General features: G+C 45.2%; 1 protein-coding gene across 4 annotated transcripts in view; it reads right to left on the reverse strand.

Moving 5' to 3' along the window:
* Window positions 1–20,713, reverse strand: part of SH3PXD2A (SH3 and PX domains 2A) — a 252,617-nt gene that overhangs the window by 138,615 nt on the left and 93,289 nt on the right. For all 4 annotated transcript variants that reach the window (XM_080597790.1, XM_080597791.1, XM_080597789.1 and 1 more), the window contains 2 exons: window positions 15,442–15,518; window positions 7,436–7,527 (listed from right to left, as the gene is read on the reverse strand). In XM_080597790.1, coding sequence (XP_080453916.1) covers window positions 7,436–7,527; window positions 15,442–15,518 — 169 coding nt within the window. The remainder of the gene's footprint in view (window positions 1–7,435; window positions 7,528–15,441; window positions 15,519–20,713) is intronic.

The following is a 20,713-nucleotide window of genomic DNA, read 5'->3' on the forward strand; positions in this document are numbered from 1 at the left end:
TGCCCCTGTTCTGGGGTGTCAAACCAAGCATCACCAGCCTTCAAACAGATGCTTTCAGAAGATCTTGTTTCACTGGGTCAAACATTTCCAGAAGCGAGGGCCCAAGGATAACGGGAGTCCAAATTTCCTCACAATGAGCTTGATAACCTCTGAAACCACTTATTTTGCTTCTGCTCCAATCCTGCTTCATTCTCCATTGCCAGATGAATAAACTTCTTCTTTTGCCTCCCTAACTGGTTTTGAACATAGAAGCACCAGCAGAACAGGCTTTCCTGACAGGTTTTGGAAGTAATGTTTCTTCCAAATGGTCTAAAATCAAAATATTTTTGTAACTGATCATGTCTAGAATTAAACTGCAAGAGGAACAGGGTTTATTTACCAGAATCAGATCCTCTTAGCAAATTCTCTGAAAGTGTACATCTGCAATCATGCTGTAGATACAGCCAGGAGACGTAAGAAGCCTTTCCAATGTCACCAAATAAATAAATGAGACAAAAAGGAGCAGACTTCCAAACCCCCGTAATTAACCGCTGAACTTCATTTCTCTGGACGGAAGGAATTTTATGGGTTAAGTTAAACATTAAGTAAACTACTACTTTCTAATCTACAAAATAGGCATTGGCAAATTGTCAGCAGTGATTGTTCCTTTAGGATATGAGGAAAAATTACCGGACAGGAAAAAGGCACTCGAGCCAACAGGCCTGGCATTTAGTTTTTCTAAAGGCAATGTCTGCTTTCCAAAATACCTCCTCAGTCCCAACAATTTTATAGAGAAAGGAAAAAAAAAAGTCTCTATTTTGTGTTGATAACCTGTAAACCTTTGCTAATCCTGACACTACTGCTGTTCTTGATCCCAGCAAGCCAGTTCCCGGTACCGCCAGTGAAGTAGGAGCCTGGTGGCAACACTCCCACCTCAGTCGCATTCTGAAGCATCCAGAGTAAGTCTGGTTATTCTAAATCCATCCCGTGCCCATGACAGCACGCCACTTTTAAACCCTGCAGCGTGGTCATAACCAATCCAGGCAAAAGCTATTTATGTCCGCTTGGCCACCACTGCCAAGTGTTAGTGCACTAATCTGTCTTTGCTCCTCTCAGCCCTGTGTCCTTTCACAGTCAGATCTACAAAGCATGAGCAAATCCAAGTGTGATATTCATGGCAAGGAATAAAATTCTTGCTGTACAGTAACAGCAATAACGTATGCTATTCCAACTACCATTCTTCTACATCTTTTTTTTTTTGTGGTTGCTGAATCTATTTCATTTAACATGCATTATGCTTTCCCCCAGGTTTATTGTTTGATATTTATCTACATGTAACCTCTCTTTTCATTTTTTGGCCAGGTAGCAAAAAGATTCAAATCACGTCTCAGAGAGGCTGCATTATTTGCTGGTATCATTGACACTGCTGCCAGTAGCAAATTTCAATAGCTTCCATTTGAAATTCCGGCCTAAATCACTCATATGTTGTCAACAAAAGGGGAATTTCCCATGTGAAAGAGGATGTGCAATGCTTCTGTTAGTTTTTTGATTTTTGTTTTGTTTTGTTTTGTTTTCCATACCTGGAGACTACTCCATCCCTGCGTTGGCGTAGTTTATTTGCGACAGCAATCTCCAAGTGGGACCTTCTCTAAGACCCTGGAAGCAGGCAGTATGAAAGCCAGCGTGCACTCTCTGGGCATCTGACAATAACCGGGTCCCAGAGCAGGAGCTCCTGCTCCCCAGGACAGAGGGACGTGCCAGGAATCAGCCACACTTCACTCCGGCGTTTCTGGGGCACCAGACTGCCTCCCCTCTCAACCCCAGACTTTTACAATCCCACGCTATGGGCAGCATACTGTAGAGCACTTCTGTGACTTGGAAACCCAAGAAACATTTTCACAACAAATTTAGGGGCTGAGGCCAAATATTTTGAGATAAACACAACTCTAAAACAAGCACCTTTGAAAAAGTAAACACAGGTGCTCTACTAAACTGATACTCAAAGAGCTCTGGCACCTCGTTCCTACTGAAATCAGTGAGAGCTGGACGACTAATTGGGAGTAGCCAGCAAGGCTCTTGGCAAACTCAGCCAAACAGGTTATTATATCCTTAGCTACTTAAATCTCAGTGAAGGTGATTAAGTCATTTTTTGAAAATGCGAAACTTTTCTTCCCTTCAGAACAATGGGTCTTAACTGCCTTATCTTCACGTAAACCTTTCTCAGAAAAATATCAGATTTTTTTTAAATCTTTTTTCCTGTTCTGTGTAATATGATTTACTTCCCAGATGATAAATCATATCAAAGTACTACTTCCATCATGTTCTGATTTTGCATTTCTTAGGGAAATTAATTTCCATTCTGCATCTCTCAAGTGGAATGAATTTTCCTAACAAAATGCGTTCATTGAGCAGTCACAATACCATCGCCAAGTGCGCACTGTAATATTGACTGTCATAAAGTGGTGCTGACTATGTTCCTAACTGATGTGAGAATTATCTTTACTGTGAGCCCTGTAAGAACGATCAATTGCAAAGAAATCAGAATAGATATTCCCCAGGTGAAAAACCTGCCTCCTCTATCAATAGTTATTACAGGGCAGATCAGAGGACATTTAAGAAACAGGAATAGTCATCCGTAAACACAATCAAAATAATGAAATAATGGGTAGAAAATAGTCTGTCAGGGAACTGTGCTTTAGCACTAGTAGACTCACAAACTAAAACATGGTTAATTTATTACCCGGGCAATTTCTTTCCAGAGTCCTTACCAGAACTTGGTAATATGTGAAGAATAAAAGGAGAATCCAGCTTGCATTTCCAAGTTACTGCCTAGCATCTGGGTATCTGAATGTTATACCAGTATTTATTTATATGATGGACAGCGATCAGTAAGGCCCATGGCTACAGACCACAATAAAGCATTTCTGTACTTCAGTAAAGGGACCATCATCATTACATGCATTCTCTGCATCAACCCTCATAATAATATGTTGTATACTTAAGAAGTTCCCTAGTTTGCCTGGATTTGCATATTGTTTGAAAATCACTTTATGATTCTTACAGGAAAATATTCTCAGATAATAAGCACTGCTTTAAATTCAGTTGTTAATATTACTATTGGTGGTTTTAAAAGAAAACTCTTTTGAGCCTGCATGAATTTCTGCAGAGGGAGTACTGGGGAACTAAGCCTTTGGATCTTGGTCTGCTTTTTATACTGGATGAAGACCCAGAAAGGAACAGTGAACTCTCATACGGACAGCCTGGCTCTGATATTTTGAACCAAACAGCAAAAATACCCTAAGAGCAGTAAACCATATGCAATGTCTATTTGATTAATACTACTCTTCGGGTATTTATGTTATTTTTAGTAAAAAAGAATAATTTAAAAAATGGTTTCTGAGGTTTTGTTTGTTGACTGTGAGCCCTGGCCTGACCTCAGCCTTGAATCCAAATCCCCAGTAGAAGTCTAAAATTAATCCACCTCTGGCTTAGTTATTAGTAATTATAATTATTAACAGAAGTGTCCAGTAAATGAATGGCTTTCAGTGACATGGTGTTTTAATGTAGAATACTGGAAAAATAAAAAATAAAAAACACTTTCCACTTTCTTCTTACTTTACAATAACTTTTCCTGTAGCAATACAGGATCTGGTCTTTACACGAGCATGGTAAAAGACACAAGCCCAGCCATTTGCTCAAACATTAAATTTCCATGTCACAAATTGAAGCACTTGAAAACTTCTCCTCCTGTACCAGAGATCATGGCTCAAGGTTTTCACCTAATCCATGGTGCAGAGCAGCAGAAGAAGCAAACCCTTCAGGTGCCCCGAGTTCCAAACCCTGCTGTGCACATCCATGCTCCCAACACATGCCAGCTCCCTTACAAAAGACAGGTTTTCACCATGTGAAATGGTCTGAGAGAGCTCCCAGACTATCTCCCAGAGGGATTTAATGTCCTCCGATGGTCTCCCCCATGCTGCATGAAGGGAATCTGCTGGTGTGAGCTACCTGACCCAGCTGTAGCACCGCTGTAGACACAGCCCAGCTTCACCAGCAGGAGCAGACTCAGCAGACCAACAACTGGGTCATACATTGTGATCTCTTGTGACATCTCTCCGGCTATCTGCCTGCGAGCTGCTGTACAAGGAAGAGGTTTAATGGTGTTGAACGGCATACCTTCTGCCTGTTGTCACAGGGCTCGAAAGCCTGGATCATCACCAGAACAGGAAAGAGATAACCTAAGCAGCAAAGCCAACCGAACAAACTGGCTACATCCTAGCAGTGTTGGGAAACCCCATCTTTTATTATAGCTGGATTGCTGCTCAGCGCTGTGGGAAGTCGGAGCACAGCAGTAGTAGGAAATGACCCTGCAGGGAGCAGCCTGCAAGCCAAACGAGGCGCGACGCGGAGAGCACCGAACGCAGAAGCAGCGAGGACCAGCAGGGCTGGCGAGGAGTTATAAGGAACAACTTCGGAACTCATTGGTAAAAGTGCTGCAGACGCTACAGGGAAGTGACAGTTTCTTTCAGGACAGCAGGAACAGAAGTGAAGGGCACAAATTCACGACTGAATTACTGCAGGAACACATAAGTTATTGTATGTGCATCATCGTGAGTCATGGCTCAGCAACTAAGGGCATGGAGACCTCTCAGCAATCCCAGCTGTGAGGTAAACGAGGGGGGTCTTGCCTCCTCCCTTGAAGTTTAAGCTTCCATGTTCTTCTGACTGGAAGCACATGCTCAATCCCTGCCCTGCTGACATGCAATATCCTAATTGACTCTCGAGGCTCATCAACCCCAATGCCCACGGGATTAAGGTCACACTCCCGAAAATTAGCTAACGGAACTGCAGGTCAGGCTTTGTCTTAGGAGGCTGAGGTTCTGCAGAAAACCAGAGCAGGTGATCACAAAACTAAAGACCATTTCATGGTGAGCCGGGGGAAGACGTGAAGGTGGCACAAGCATCCCTTGGTGGCCGAGTCCCTCACTTGATGGTATTTATTCTCCTTTAACGCAGGCAGCTGAATGCCATGTCTCTGCTGACTCATCACTACGCGAACAATTGCTGCACTGAGGGCTAAAAGAAGCAGCTGAAGAAAGATAAAATAATCACAGTAGTCTAGATGCTGCCTCCAGGCTACCTCGCTCCCTGCAGTGAGATGAATGGGGCCGTGAACGAGGTCCAGGGCAGACTGATTTCACAGGGCTCAGGCAGAGCTGGAGGGGCTTGGTAGAGGAGAAACCGCGGGAATGAAGCAAGGATTTCTCTTGGTTGACCGCACTCCTTCGTGCAGTGGCTGCTGGGCTGAGAATCTCCCTGGAGGTGTCCTTCTCCCGGACCCTACACAGAGGTCCAGCAAGCCCCATACCTCTTCCCTCCCCCCTCAGTTCACAGAAGAAAAACACTAAGATGTTTCCATTGGCTTTTACATCATCTTTTTGTAGAGACTAATCTTCAGTTTCAACAATACATCTTTTGTGAAGCACTCCCAGCAGAAACCTTAGACACCTTCCCTAAGATCTGTTTGCTTACAGAAGACGAGGTAGGATTTGTTTAAACCCAGCTAGATTAATGTCTTGCAGACATTAGTGAAGTGAGATTTAATCAGGTTATTGCTCTACATTTTCCAGGGAAATAAATCACACTTATTACTAGGCTGGAATAAGATGCAAGGCTCGGACTGAGAAAATTTAGTCTATTTTGTTTTTCCTGGGGGGAGCAAATGGGTAACTTGAAAACTGCTGCAAGGCTATTGAACAGGGTGCTCAGCAAAAGGCTCTCAACAACATATAGGAAGAAAAAGCGAAAGAAAGCCATCATGGTTAGAGCTAGCCTGGGGGTTGGCCTTGATCCCCATTCCCTGCCTTGCAGAGATCCAATCCTGACACTGTTTCACTCAGGCCTAACTCTGTAAGCCCTATATCAGCACAGAAAGCAGGCAGGAGTGTTAAAAAGCATTTAATACAGATTTCTGTGGTCTATTTGGGTTCCTCTAGGTGACCTCTACTGTAACCCTGGAGATCTTACTCCTCTTCTGGGGGGTCTGTTGCTGCCCAGGACATACGGATGTCTCCTTGCATGAGATGGGTGTTGTGGGATCAAGCAACCTTTGCAAACCTTACAGACCTTAAATGGAAGCTCTGACAGTCAGTAGGTCCCAGAGTATAGGCATATCCTGCTGCAATACTAAACACCTACTGCAAACTTAGAAAGTATTGCAAATACTTTCAAAAACATGCAACTTCACTTTCTCTGCTCGCCCCAGAAATTTCTCTAAAGTAAGCCTAGCTAGAAAAAAATTAAAAAGAACAGCTCTTTTTTCAGACCTTTGATTTTAAAGCTGCTCCTTTCATCATTCACAAACAAAAAGAATGCTCTCAGCTGTGCTGGCAGTGCATTCTTCAGTACAAATGCCAATATGTGGCATTAAACAAAACCACATACGTGCAGGAAACAAAGTTTGTGAAATCAAACTGTAAATGTCCTCTCCTCTATATGAGCACTGGAGTTACAGGTCTAACCCAAAGACAGCAGAATTCAATACAAATTCTGCTAACTACAGGTTCTGCATGCACTGAAGCGGCCAAAACCTCCAAAAAGCTTTATATCCATTTCTCATTAGCAAGGGGCTGTGCTAACATTGGTGAAACCAAATTATGGAAACACAGCCTGCAATGAAGTTTCAAATTATGCAACAAAGCAGCACAAAACACAATGGGACCGAGTCAAAATATTAGAGGAGCACAACAAAATATATCCTAATCCATATACAGGAGAAAAGGAAATATCAGGGAAGGCAGCACAGTTGCTTGTAAATATCCTCTTGCCAATGTTTTCCCTCAATTAATTAGTCCTCCGAACCCTGACAGTATCAGCATGAATCAGCCTGTCCATTTCAAGGTAAAGGCTAAGATTCTGTTTTGTGTTCAATGGAAACTCTTTTCCCAGCCTTTTCTTAGTTTCCTGCTTAGAAAGAATAGATTCTCCAGAGACGATTTTGGATCTGGACCACGATCTTGCTCCCTTCAGATAACTAAGTATCTCTGGGCAGGAGTACATTTAAAGAAGCAGCTGGTAATTATTAGCGGTGTGCTTACTGGCAGGATTTCCCCCTGCTGCTGAGCCAATGCTTTTGGGAACTGAATGAGTCTTTGGTGATAATTATCAGGCAAAACCCGCAAGCCAGGGGAGGTTCCCTCATTAGAACTATCAACAAGAAACAATGCAAAAGTGGGCAGAGGACGGCTGAACAATGTGTCTGAGGGTTGCTTGACTCCTCTGTCCTCCACACACCTGACATGGTTGTATGTAATTGCCGTAATTGCTGGGCATTTTCTAAGGCAGTGCTTGAAAGCTGTTCCCACACCTACAGCAGCAATAAAAGCAAATGACCTTCAGCTTCTCTCTGGCTAATCAAAAAGAACTGAGCACCATTGGAAATCCCTGAGGCACTTACTCTTTTGGAGGGTTAAGGTCTTCTGGGCGAGCCTCAAAGAACCTGAAGACTTCATCGCACTGTGAAATGTGAGGAGGAAGCCGAACCAGTGCCTGCAAAGGAAAACAAGAGGGAGAAACGCTCAGAAAAAATCAAGTTAAAAACATGTCCTCAAACATCTAAACTACCAAGCAAGAGGAGGCAAAACATTCTTGGCAGGAGGAAGGAAATAGAAAAGGAAAGCATCATGCCCAGCTACTTCACTGAGAAGAAAGGCAAGAGAATGTCTTGAATGTAAATGTCAAGTAGGGCGTGATGAATTTACATAAGTGATGGCACCTAGAGTTGGCCGATGTTATTTTTTGCCATGTGTACAAGAGCAGAACTTGTTCCACATCTGCAAAACCATTATACTCAAGAGATAAGTGCTCTGTGGCAGGGCTGTTCTGTGACAGGTTTGCATAGAACTGCGCACAACGAGGCTGGGGCTTACAGGCTCTACGACAATGCACACAAATTCAAGCAGTGAAAATCTGCAGACTCAACATCCACTAATACAAGGGATTAATGTTCCCCATAAAGCTTTCTATCAACAGAAAAGGCAGAGTTTGCTTAAAAAAAAATCATCAAATAAAACACAATGATTTGCTCCGAACTTGAGAGGAAAGGAATTTGATTGTCTGAAAAAAATAATAAATAAATAAGGCATGAAGGCTACTTCTGCACAAAGAAGGTTTCACTGCAGCGCATCCTGGCTAACAATGCCCATACGCTCTGCAAGGTACAGATATGCAGCGTTTGTCACGCTCAGCAATACTGAGTGCAATCTGGGAGGGAACCACATTATGTAGAAGTGTGTTGGAAACAAGCGAGCCAAGCACACGAGGCAGAAACATGCTATGAATTTGTTGCTCAGGCTCTAGAGCCTGCCAGTGCCAAAAGAAGCCACATAGCTGCTCACAAAGAGACAGGAGAGCAGCTCTAGGTGTCATGATTCTGAGATTTACTCCAGAAGCGGCCAGCAGGAGAGGAGAAGAGGCTGGAGTTAACCTCCTCCTGTGCTGAGTTATGTTGAAAATAGGCCGTGGGTTAAATATAGACCGAGCTTCTTAGAGGTCCTGTAAACCTGTTTGACAAAATGAGATTGTCTGGCTCATCTGCTACTTGAAAGTAGGACAAACAATCTTGGAAGATGGATGAAAAACTACACCAGAGCTAAATGAAGGTGCATTAGGGCAAACTGGTTATACTAACCCATGAGACATCTGATTTATCTTGGTCAGACACCCAAGAAGGCCCAGCCAAAGCACGAAGGCAGGACAGGGCAGTCTGTTAACCTCATGTCCGATTTTAACCAAGCTTAAGAAGTGAAGAAATCTGTTCCCAAGACCACTCCTGCTTAGAGACATCAAGGAAAATAGCTTAAAAAATACATAATCCTGCTCTGAAACTGTGGGTCTCCGGTATTAGGTGACCTGGTCCTGTTTTTAGGTGGTCTGAAATTGCAAGCCAAGTGCTTCCAGACCTCCATCTCACCTTTCTTGGCTGAGGGACGTTATGAAAATGCAGGGAAAATTCATCTAGTATCAGCAAGCCGGTGAAGAATGAGACACTGGCCTTTGGTCATGTGCAATTGTGCTATTGAGCAGGAAAAAAAAATACCCTGTAACGAGGAAGCAGAATCAGCTGCAGAAGCTTGGCACTACCTGGAGGGTCCAAGTGCTGGGGCATGCTTACAGAGCACTGCTGGTTCCTGCACTAATGCATGATGAAATATAACAGATGGAAAACTAAAGTCCTTTATTTTGAATGAAGGGCGCCTTAGTTCGCACTGCTATCCACTCAGTCTTGCTGTCTTGCCTAAAAACATAACAAAGGTGTGAGCTCTCTGCCCTTATTCCCAGTGTGTATAAACACAGGCATCCTGCTGGCAAAGGAAGACTAACACTGGAAGTCAGTAGCTGCCCGGGAATAGTAACAATTATGGCATGTTGAAAGAGAAAGAGAAACGCCTCACCAGCAAAGACACAACAAGGACACAAACATTAAAGTGCGTTTTATTCAGCTGCACCCCAAGCAGGAGAGACTTATAGAGGAATAATGCCACTAGCAAATGGTGTAAGGGGGCTGAGATTTAGCGATGGCTCTATTACTAACACCCTTCTCGGTTTGGGCAGGTTACTTAACCTCCTTCCATGAAATTCAGCGGGGATTTATCTTCTGTTACCCATTTACAATGCTGAGCAATAACACTTACCTAATCTGCTGAAAGGTTATGAGGCTCAGATATTTAATATCTACAGTGTGTTTTGAAATCTCTAAGGGCTTGATCTTGTGCAGTCAATGGGGCAACAGCAAGCACTGCAAATGATACGTATCATTACTAGGGAAACATAAATACCCAGGTTATACCTATCGCAGGGGGTCCTGCACATCAGACACCTTCTCAAATAGTTGTCACTTCCCTACATGTTGCAGGTGTTTGCCCGTCCCAAAAAACAAGCTGCAGATGTCAATACTGAATTGGAGCACAGTGGGTTAGTGGGTTTTCACTAACGTAGGAGCTTGGTAAGCTGCCGTGTAGATTTGGGTTTCTAAATCAACAGAAGCTTTAGGAAATCTGCCGCCCCCCCCACCCCTTGAACTGGTGGTCCCCTGTTTGGAAATCTCCAGGAGCACTAAGGGGAGCACTGTGGTCCTGCTGGGCCAGAAGGGGGTAACTGGAAAGCCCCTCCATGACTCCTGGCTTTCCCAGGGAGGTAGCAGAGGTCAAAAATCAAACAGCTGAAGCCGTTTCCAAACCCAGCCATCCTGCTCACCCACCCCAGCGACACGGTGGCCCTGGGGCAGGGCTGGCCCTCCCACTGCTGAATCACCTCCCAGAGTGCTGCAATTTTCAGCCCAGTGCACTGAGGTGAAATGAAAACCACCTGATAATAACTTGCCATTGCATGCTTTTGGGAGCTCTCAGGTGTAAAGTCTGCAGCCAATCAATTTTCATTTGTTTTTAAAGAGCAAAACCCTAAGAAAGAGTAAGAAATGCCGAGAAAGCGCAAATGAGAGTGTAAAACCAACTAGAGTTGGTCTGTTTTGGACAGTGGCAGGGAGGAGCAATATTGTTTTGAGAAACAAACCTCTTCAGCAAACACACAACATCCACCTGTGATCAAGCCAAGCGCAATGCCATTTCAGAGAGTGAAAAAAAGTGCACTGAGGAGATGAGAAACACCACTGTTCCTCTGCAGGGGGAAAATACAAGTTTGGGCAGTTCCAGCAAATTGGCTTCAGGACAGAGCTGCAGCAGGCTGAAGGCAAGACTGTGGGGTCACGGGAAGAAGGAAAAAGAGAAAGAGGAAAACAGATAGTGAAAAGAGGAAAAGGATAGGGATGTGATATTCTTCCTGGGACGTGGAAAACAGAGGTAAATGCACACAGCTACATACAGCAAGCATCCAGAAACAGCAAGGAATTTGCACAGGAAAGGTGAAAGATAAAAAGTGTTAGTGAGCAGAATTCATCCTTGCAGCGCTGCTATTATCAGTAACAGCAAGTTTCCTTGTTCGGCAGGCGAAGGCGGACGTGCACTGCCTAGACCTCACATACTCCTTAGGAGATAGGCTTTTATGTGTTATTTCAGCCTGTAATGATGTCTGTCTCTCTATATTACAGGTTTCAGACAGTCTCGCAGAGCAGTGGATGATTCAAAAAGCTATTAGAAAAGCTTCCACGTCAGGCAGGGCGTTAGCAATCAGCCCTCTGCATCGGGCACGACCAATTCACCCTGCTCAGCCGCTGGCAGGCTGCTGCATGCCACGCACACACGGCATGCAAAGCACAGCACAGCACCGGCTGCAGGCAGGGTTGGCTGCTTAAGGTTACGCGGATAGCAAACAGCTCGGAGGGAATACATTACAGGTGGACGGCTTCACAAAATGCATGAGCACAGGTGAGAAAACAAACAGGATGTAAATGTGCCTTGAATGCTGCATGTTGCACTTATGCATATACATTTATAAAAAAAAACAGATGCACAGGCATGACTCTATAGAGATATACAGCGCACGTGTAGGTGTGTGTGTGTATGCATACAATGATATTCACCCCACTGAACTTTACATATCTAAAACTGGGGACTGGTGTAACTGGTATAATCGTTAGTGGAAGACCAGCACCTTCAGGGGGTGATTTGTCTGCCCCATCGTAGACATCTAGCTTTGGGTGGGGTGATCTCTCCCCACACACAGCCTGCTGAGGGAGCTTCCCTGATGTTCTGCAGGGTTAAGCCCAGCTCACAGATACACAGAGACAGCTGACTACTGAATGCTTATGACTCCCTGACTTTTCATATTAAGGATCCTGTTCTCAATTGCTTATCATTCTAATTAATGATAATTGTTTGTGGCAGATGCTTGGGAATGGCCACGAGTTCAGCAAGAGGGAAGATGCAATTACAATAGTTCACTTCTCAGAACAGAGAAATAAGTTCTTTCACCTTTCTGTATCTGTTTTGTTGAGAGCTTCAAGTAACCCCAAGCTTGAACCCCAAGAAATGAAATATGGAGGTTGGATGGCAAACAGTGACAGTCAGAGACTAGTGCGCGTTGGTGGCTCAGACAAGAGAAGTGGGGAGATGCAAGAATAAATAAGGAGCTGAGGAAGAAAAGGGGGTGTAATTTTAGAAGTAACTGGGACATAGAAGAGCCTCTAACATAAAAGGGCTGTAAGGCACCAGAAAGCAAGGCACTATACCAGGTACCGAGAGGGGCACTGCGAATTATTAACTCTCATTACTGCGGCTGGTCTAAACACACCGGCATTCTGAAACGTAGATAAAAATGAGAAATGAAGTTCAAAAGTTTTTCACTTAAACCCCTTCATTCTTGAACAGGACTAACTACTATTCCATTTTAATTCTGCACTAGCTTAGTTGTACGATGGAGAGAGACAGAAACGTCTGTGCATCTGTCTTGACAAGTTCAAGGATTAAACCTTGAAAAAGAGGCTGGACCGAGAGACCAAGAGGGAGGTAATTATGTTTTTTCCTTTTTGAAGTGTGGTCTCTCAAAATGTGAGCTTTAATAAAAGAATGACCAATATTTCCTGGCACTAATGCAACTTGCTCATATAATTTTTATTTAGATGGTGTTCATATGGGTACTTAAACCTCCCTTTGGAAAAGCCCATAAGCTTCTACATAAATACACGTCCTGTCAGGACAGCATAAAAGCGTGTGACAAATTCAAATATTTATGACAATGGGACTTCGCATCTTGAAAGCTCCCCTGCACAAAGATGCTTCCCTCAGTTAGGACCAACAAACACGACGACGCAAGTCTGCAAATGCTGGCCTGAGTCTTCCTCGAGGGCTGAGGAAGGAGAGCGTGGTGGTTTGGTGACCCACTGACCTGCGAGGTCTTTCTTGAACACAGGATGATGCAAACTGGACATGCACACACCAGAGGTGTGTGTGGGAGATGAAAAGCTTATTAAATAAAACGCCCCTAGCAAGGTGAGCCTATGAAGTTGCTCTTTCTTTCACATTGGCGACAACTTATTAAAAATCTAAGAAAACCAGGCCAAAGGAGCCCAGAAGACCTTAAATCTCACTAAACTAAATCCAAGCCTAGAGTTAAGAAGGAAATCATCCAGGGATATCAAGTCCAGTGGGCAGCACACGTTTACAAGCAAAATTCAGTTTGTTTGCTAACTTGCTCAGGTTACCACAAAGGACATCCAGACCCTGCACTTTCATGTTTATGGATGAGAAAAGCCCTGGAAATCTTCCCCTGTATGTCCCAGTCTGTTTTTCATTGCAACTTCAAAGCTTCTTGTGGCCTTGGCACAGACACTGGCCTAATTATCCCTGTGAAGCCATTTCTCTAAGCTGGTACACAGCCGTGAAGAACCAGACAGGCCCGAGGGGTCGGGAGGCTCACGCTGCAGGGAGCAGAGGTCTCAAGTCCTTGATGACCGACGCTTTCCGCAGAACTCCCCATTCTGCCCAGTCTCCCCTCAAACTCTCGGACAGCCTTTGCCTGCCTGTCACTGCTTCCATGCCCAGTGAAGGAACAAAACATCAAAACAGCCCAAGTCAGACCTGCTTCTCAGCCATGCAAATCACCATGCTCTGTCAGAGACAGTCTGCAACAACAAAACAACAAATGGTCAAGCATTTGCACCGCTCATTTGGCAGGGCCCATCTGTGCTTCACTTCTGCAGGGCAGGCTGGATAGAGAGTCCTCATCTGGCAAAAAAATCACCACAAACTTTGCATCTGAATCTGCCTCCCTCCTCTGCTTCCTCACAGACTGCGGTGGACAAAGCTCTATTGTCTCCTTTATTCATTTTACTATCCCACGTCAGATTTTCTCCACCAACTTCACCTACATCATTCCAGCATCATTCTCCACATTTTTCAAAACTGAACGTGTAGTCCGCCTACCCATTGTAGGACTAGCATAGGATGTAAGTTTTGCACCCTTATATGAGCAGGAATGAATCTCTCAGAATGATGCTCTTGCTCCACAGTTCTGTACAATTTTTCAAGAGTCAAAACATCTGCTGGAATGGGGAAAAAAGGCAGAAAACAGATAATGCTGCCAAAGAGGTGGGCATGATCCTACTTGCAGGCCATGCACCAGCTTGGGGCTAGGGAGCCAGACATTTCGAGGAGAGAAAAACCCAGCAAGGAGGAAGGCAGCACTGGAAGTGCTGCAGTATCAGCGATCATGTCGGCAGCCGACTCCAAGACATATTCCTCAGAGGTGAGCGGCAGGGCACCGCTAGGCCAGCCGGGCCGGGGCTGTCTGGGCGCAGACAATGGGGTCCCAGATAAGCAGCTTCCAGCGCGGGCAGCCCGGGGCAGGGGCTCCCCCCCAAGTAAATCGCTGCTTTCTCCGCCACGCATCTGCTGGGTGAACCCTGACATTCGTCCTCGCCGCTCACGTCGCGGGCAGTTCCTGTCTGAGGGAGGGAGGCTGGGGGTGCAGCGGGACCGCGCATATTTTAAAGCGAGACTTTTGGCCGTCGGCAGGAAGACAGCATGGTAATTGTCACACAGAGAGCCTGATCTCATGAGATAAGACTTTAATCGCAGCTTCCTTGCCCGGGTGATGCAGATGGCAGGGGTTTCGCTGGGCCCTGTCACCACTGCCCCCCGCACGCCTCAGGCACTTCTGTGACCTCCTCCCAGTTGTGGATGAGCAAATGTCTGACTGGAGCAGTTCTTGGGAATGGTGGTTTTCCCCTCCACCTGCTCCTCTGGCTTTCTAAAAACGGAAAGAAAACCCCACGGGAAAGAAAAGAGGAAGTCTGGGGTTTAAATTACACGCTGACGTGCTCAATACCTCTGCAAAAGCTGGGTATTGGTCTTGTGTGGAAATGACTTTTAATCTACTGTCAGAGGATTAATTATCATCAAATCATAAAGTCTAAGCTAGAAAGGAAAGATTAGGTCACTTAACCCTCTTCTTCACACAGCTTGCTTTTCTGTCCTGCCATAAATTTCCAGACTTTCACTCATTATGAGAAACACCCCTGAAAGCCGCCAGCCCATCTCCAGTTCTGCACAAACCCAAATTTTCCCTCCTGCAGCCCAGACGGGCAGGGAAAAGAAGAAAATGCCATCTTTGTTGTGCCTCTCTGCCTGCTGAACTCTTGCATTCATGAAGACTGAGGTAGAAATAAAATCCGCATTTATGTGAAGAGCCCTAGCAGGGCAGACTACGCTTATGGCCTTTTCTGATTAAACGAGGCACCGACGCAGTGTATACATTACGCTCAGCTGAGGATTGGCACAACAGCCACCACAGCAGTGCTGGCTAAGGGAGCAAAGAGCGGCCTCTGTTTTCACCTGCCCCGTCAGTCTCAGTGGCGCTTGGGCTGGACCATCCTTGCTTACAGAAGACCCTCCTTGTGATGGGCTCAGCACAGATGAAGCTCTTAGTAGTATCCATTGAGGACGGTGCCGCACAGCTGGTGCCTGTGAGCCCCCCCAGCAGGGCTGCCAGCTGTCCCCCTGCTCTTACCCTGCAGTACTCGTCGATGGGCTTCAGCCTCTTCACAGCTACATCTCGGACGTGGCTCCTCCGGAACAGGATCTTCCCTGCAGAGAGAACAGAGGACAGGGGAGGTTTAGGAGCATCACTGACCACTGGGGATAGCGCAATAGCAGAGAGCAGACACTGGCCGTAGCCATCAGTGCCCTGGGCGTGCGGTTGGGAGATGGGGTCTCATCGCCAGCTCCAGCTTCAGCCATCTGCAGTGCTGGTGGCCAGGCTTTGCAAACCCCTTGCACCCTTTGAAGGAGAAATGTCAGCTCTGGAGTGGTTTGTACAGCAGCAGCTTCACGTGGCTGCAGCCCCAATCATACAAAACATCAAAGCACACTCGGTGTGAGCAGCAGATCCACTTCTGGTCATGGAAGCAAACTGCGGAGACACTGCAGGGGCAGGTCACAGAGGGCCAGGGGACAATAGCTGTTACGGCAAAGGGACTTTTTCTAATCTTATCCTGTAGACAAAGTAAAAAAAAATATATAGGTTCTCATTCAGTACTGACATTACTGTGGAGCAGACCAACACTAAGCTGTGACTCACTTCCACTTCGGTGCCACTTTGGCACACTGGTGCTGGAGCTCCATCTATGCCCCGTCCCTGCCCACCCAGCCTCCTCCCACCGCAGATGCTCCTGCCCCTGCACACAGGGGAGCCACACAGCCAGCACACAAGGAAATATTAGGCTGTTGGTGACAGAGACCTTATAAATCTACAGAGGGAAACCAAATAATAGAAGAAAAATAAACAAACTTTTTTTTAACGTGAAAAAATAATAACCTGTGTCCTTAATGGATGACATTTCTGCAAGTCAGCTAAGACTAAATAAATAGCTGGGTTTTGTGTTAAACTGATTGTAACAAAGTTTATCAAAATAATCTAGGAGCTGAGTTTCCCCCCACACAAGGATGTCATAGAGCTGGTATTTTTTTGGCTTGAAGGGATTTTATCTTCGTATCCTTTTTTGGTGGTTTTCTTCCCTTTTTCTTTTGCACTGTATTTCTTTTAATGTATTGAGACAAGAATAAATTATATGTTCTCCTTGTGGTGGAAGAAAACAGTATCTGCCAGCATTATTTAATCCATGAAATGTCTATGTAAAAAAAATGCTGACATATATACCACCTCCTGCTTCAAACTTATTCTGCCAACAGGCAAATGAAATACTAATCCAGAGATCATGGGATAAGAAAATGGACTAGGAGATGAAATCAGACCCAAAATCCGAATATGTGGCTTTGATTTTGTCATGATTACAGTAGTTGAGAGGTTAATGAAACCATAGCCTGTAACAGCCCAGTAGCAGAGGCTCTAAACCCTCCCAGACTCTGGTCTTTTTGGTTGCCTTTTCTCTTCACAACAGGTAACCTGTAAAGCACTAAAGGCTTTTGTTTCAGACAGGAGAAAGTAGTTTATCACAGTCCCTGAAATTTCAGGAGCAAAACTGGTCAAGTGGTTTGTTCTGTGAAGTAAGGTCATCATTTCAAAGGTGCCATAAATTTCTCTCTCTGGTTCCACATGGTTATCTCACTACAAAGCTGGTGCTGAGCCATGCCTGCAGGATGTGATGCATGGTGGTAACAGAGCACAGAGGATGTGGGAAATCTGCAATCGGTGTCCAAGACATTTGTCCGTGCTTGAGTGATTTAACCACGGCTGTGACATGTCCATCACCCTGCGCTGCCTGTCCATGGACACATCAAAACCTTGCTGCTTTCTTGCTTCTAGCTCCAGTAAATGGGGGGAATTATCTGTACTTCCAAAACATTTCTTACTGTTTCTCCAGGATCACACTGTATTTGTAATGCATAACTGCAGTAAGCCTTTTTTTTTTTTTTTTTTTTTCCGGGAGGGAGCATGTATCTGTATCTGTAGAGAACAGACTGCTTCCCTTCTCGGTGCTCCACAAATGCTGCTGTGGGAAATCCTTGCATTTCTTTGCAACTTTTATAAATACACTGCAAAGAAAAAGGGACATTTTGGAAATGTTCTCACTGTCTGGCTTTCCTGTTTTCAGTTCAAGCCACGAGTCAAAAGTAGAACCGGTGACCATATAAAAACATAAAGGAACCAAAGACTTGAACACATTAAAGATCCCCTGCAAATGCAATTCAGCTTTCCTAAAAAGACAGTTTACAGGGAGGCCCAGTCTTCAAAGTAACATAATAAATGAAAGAGTCAGACATAAGAAACAAGATAAATATAATAAAGAACGTTATATTAAACACAGAGTACAAAAAAGACCCCAGGATATGATGAGTTCTCCTTCAGTCCTTAAATGGAGATGGAAAATATCAGGATGACTGTGGTGTTCGTACGGAGCAAAGCCCAGGAGGTGCTTCCATTTTTATCCCTTCGCCAAAAAAAAGGAGACTTTCACTCTGCTATTGGAAGCTAGAAAAGGGTAGATGAGTGCTGTGGGGTAGATCTGCCCAGTCCATGGTATTAAGAACTGAGATCTGGAGAAGGCCAAATAGTTCAGATTTGTGTTGCCACACAAGGCAAGAAGGAAAACGAGGACAGTCAGCAGCACCAGTGAGGAGGGACCCTGACCATGCACATCCAAGGTAATTAGGATCATCCTGTTAACGAGATAAAGAGAAAAACGGGAGGCAGACAGCAGAGCGGGGCACATGAAAGCCCTGAGCAAGGAAACCTCAGGGGGCAGGGGAAGGGTTCACCTCACGCAGCGCCGAGGTGAAGCGGGAAGTCCTGGGGCGGCTGGTAAATGGAGGCCGGCCCGGGCAACTTCCTCGTGAGGGTGGAGTGCTGGTTTACACACCGCTTGGCTTTTCCTCTGGGCAGTTTCCACATCTCTAAGGAAGGGACCTGATTCTGTGCGAGTACATACAACGCTGCTTCCTTTCTCAGTGACAAAGTGAATTTTACTGCAGCTCTTTTCAGCCTCCTCAGGCACCACGTCCCCGTTTTACAGAAGGCCGGGCGGCTTGTTCACCAGGCTGTAGCCCGGTGAGGAAGCGAATGGGAAGTCTCAGTCTCAGATGGGAAGCTACAGGCCGTGTGGGATGGCACGGCCTCATGCATCTATTTCACTTACTGAGGTGCCGGGCTTGGACCAAGCCAGAAGAGGTCGGCACATACATTGGGAAGGACTCCAAGGAGAGGAGCACTGGGAAAGAGAGACACGGGGAAGAAACAGGGCTCCAGTCCTGCTGCTAAGGCAGGACGACAATATTTATTTTTATCCTTTTTTCTTTAAAGAAAATATTATTCCTAGGAAATTAATGTGGATAAGAGGCAAAGTATCAGGTTTAGCGTTGCAGGGGACATCTTAAGTCATCCCTTCATCTCTCTGTGTGTATATAGATGTAGCCTTTAATTCCATGGCCACACACCTCTTCTCCCACAGGACCCCAGTTTCATCCTGTGTACAAAGTGGAAAGGATAAAGCTGTCCAGGAGACCATCTATCTGGCAGCTGCTAATTCTGCAAGCTTAAAGGTATCCTCTGAATATCACTTTATTTCTGCAGGACAGCACCAGGCAGGCCTAGACAGAGAAGCACCAGAGGTCTCCACAGGGATGCCTAACAGGGGAGTCCAGGTTTTCCTCTCCAAGGAAGGGGGACAAATGCCACGTGGCTCCTACAGTCACAGCAGAGGCCCGCTGTCATAGCAGCCACTGCTCAAGACTGGTGGTTCGTAAGCTCTGAGACAGCCATGAAAACAAATCTCCTAATTACACCTTTCACTGCAAAGGAAAGGTGCTGGCCTTGAGACCTTCTGTAGATGTCCTTCGTGATCTTCCCAGCACTACATCAGTGGCTCAGCCCCCAGCTGCCAGCATCGCTGCTTTTTGCAGCCAGGCAGGTGGGGGGACGCTTCAGCAGGGGCAGCAGAGAGGCAGGGAAGTTGATGTTCAGCTCCTTTCCAAATCTACCAGGGAACGAATCCACCTCTTACTCTCTGATTGCTGAGCTTGATTCTCCTCTCAAGTGATGGGTTGACCAAAGGTTGTTCTGTGCAAGGACAGCCTCTCTGTTGGAGGTTAGGAAGAACCCAAACACACTGCAAAAGGGACAATGAACAAATGCATATTCACATTTAATCTTCTACCTCAAGTACAGACAATCCACTTCAGAAGGCTCTACGTGAAGCAAACCATATGATAAATATCCAATGGACAGCCTGAATACTAATGGGTATGCTAAAAATACTGTAATGTCTCATCTGATGCATGTTTAAAAAGACATGTGCTGCCTCCAACTATAGAAGCTACAGCTGTGGGAGCTCCATCAGTCAGTCAGCTGTCTCCTAAAAGCAGGAAAGAGCTCTTGCTTTTGTGCCTTTATGTTGTTACTGCTATTGTGCTCTTAATTCTCTCCTCATTTTACCCGAGAACCTGAGTGATACCAGGCCCGTATGAGTACTGCCAAGCAATGTGTTCAACTTAAGATCAAATTCTCAAAGACAGTCTGCTTACAAGATGAGGTCAGACTCTTTTTGCAGTTACACTGGGGTTGCACCAGAGAGAGAGAAAAGAATTTAGTCCTAGTGCAGTTATAGCTTCTCCTTTTGGGCTAAGCAGCTTCCTCCACTGTGACTAACACCATTTCATGGCTAAAGTATTTTTACGAAGGCTTTTACTCCTTACACATAGCTGTTCTTACTATTTCTACTCACCGAAGAAGCATAAATGTGCAATCAGATATGATTCCTTAACCCATTTACACTGTGAAATCCATCCCAGAGTCCTGCAAGAAAGCTCTCAGGTACCTGTCATGCAATTTAATTCCCAAATGGAGCACGTAAATATGCACTGCCACCTTGCAGTGTAAAATACATAACCCAACAGTACAAGACTATGGGATAGAAGAACAATCTGATATTTTTCATGGACGTAGGTGTGATTATCATCCAGATGGCAATCTGACAATGGCCAAAAAAGAGGTGTGTTCCTTACAAAATAATTTCACATGGGGATCCCAGTTTCCATGGATTGTTTCATCCATGATTTCCTGGAGTCAGGGAACCAGTGCCGAACATTGATGGCATTTACTCCTGACAAAGAAAGGGGAGGGAAATGATTCATACTGTTTCCACCGGTGGGAGGGGGAAGGACTTTCTTAATAAGCAGAAACTCGTGACAGAGTCAGAACTGTTGCCTGAACTTGGCTGCCAAAGAGCCTCAGTTGATAACAGCCTTTGCTAATCAGCAGGAATTACTATGGAAGGTGACAAGAGGTGATGGAGACAGATGGAGCAACCAGGAAAGCCAACATAAGC

Source organism: Anser brachyrhynchus, assembly GCF_964034855.1.
Source record: "Anser brachyrhynchus genome assembly, chromosome: 6".
Lineage (NCBI taxonomy): Eukaryota > Metazoa > Chordata > Aves > Anseriformes > Anatidae > Anser > Anser brachyrhynchus.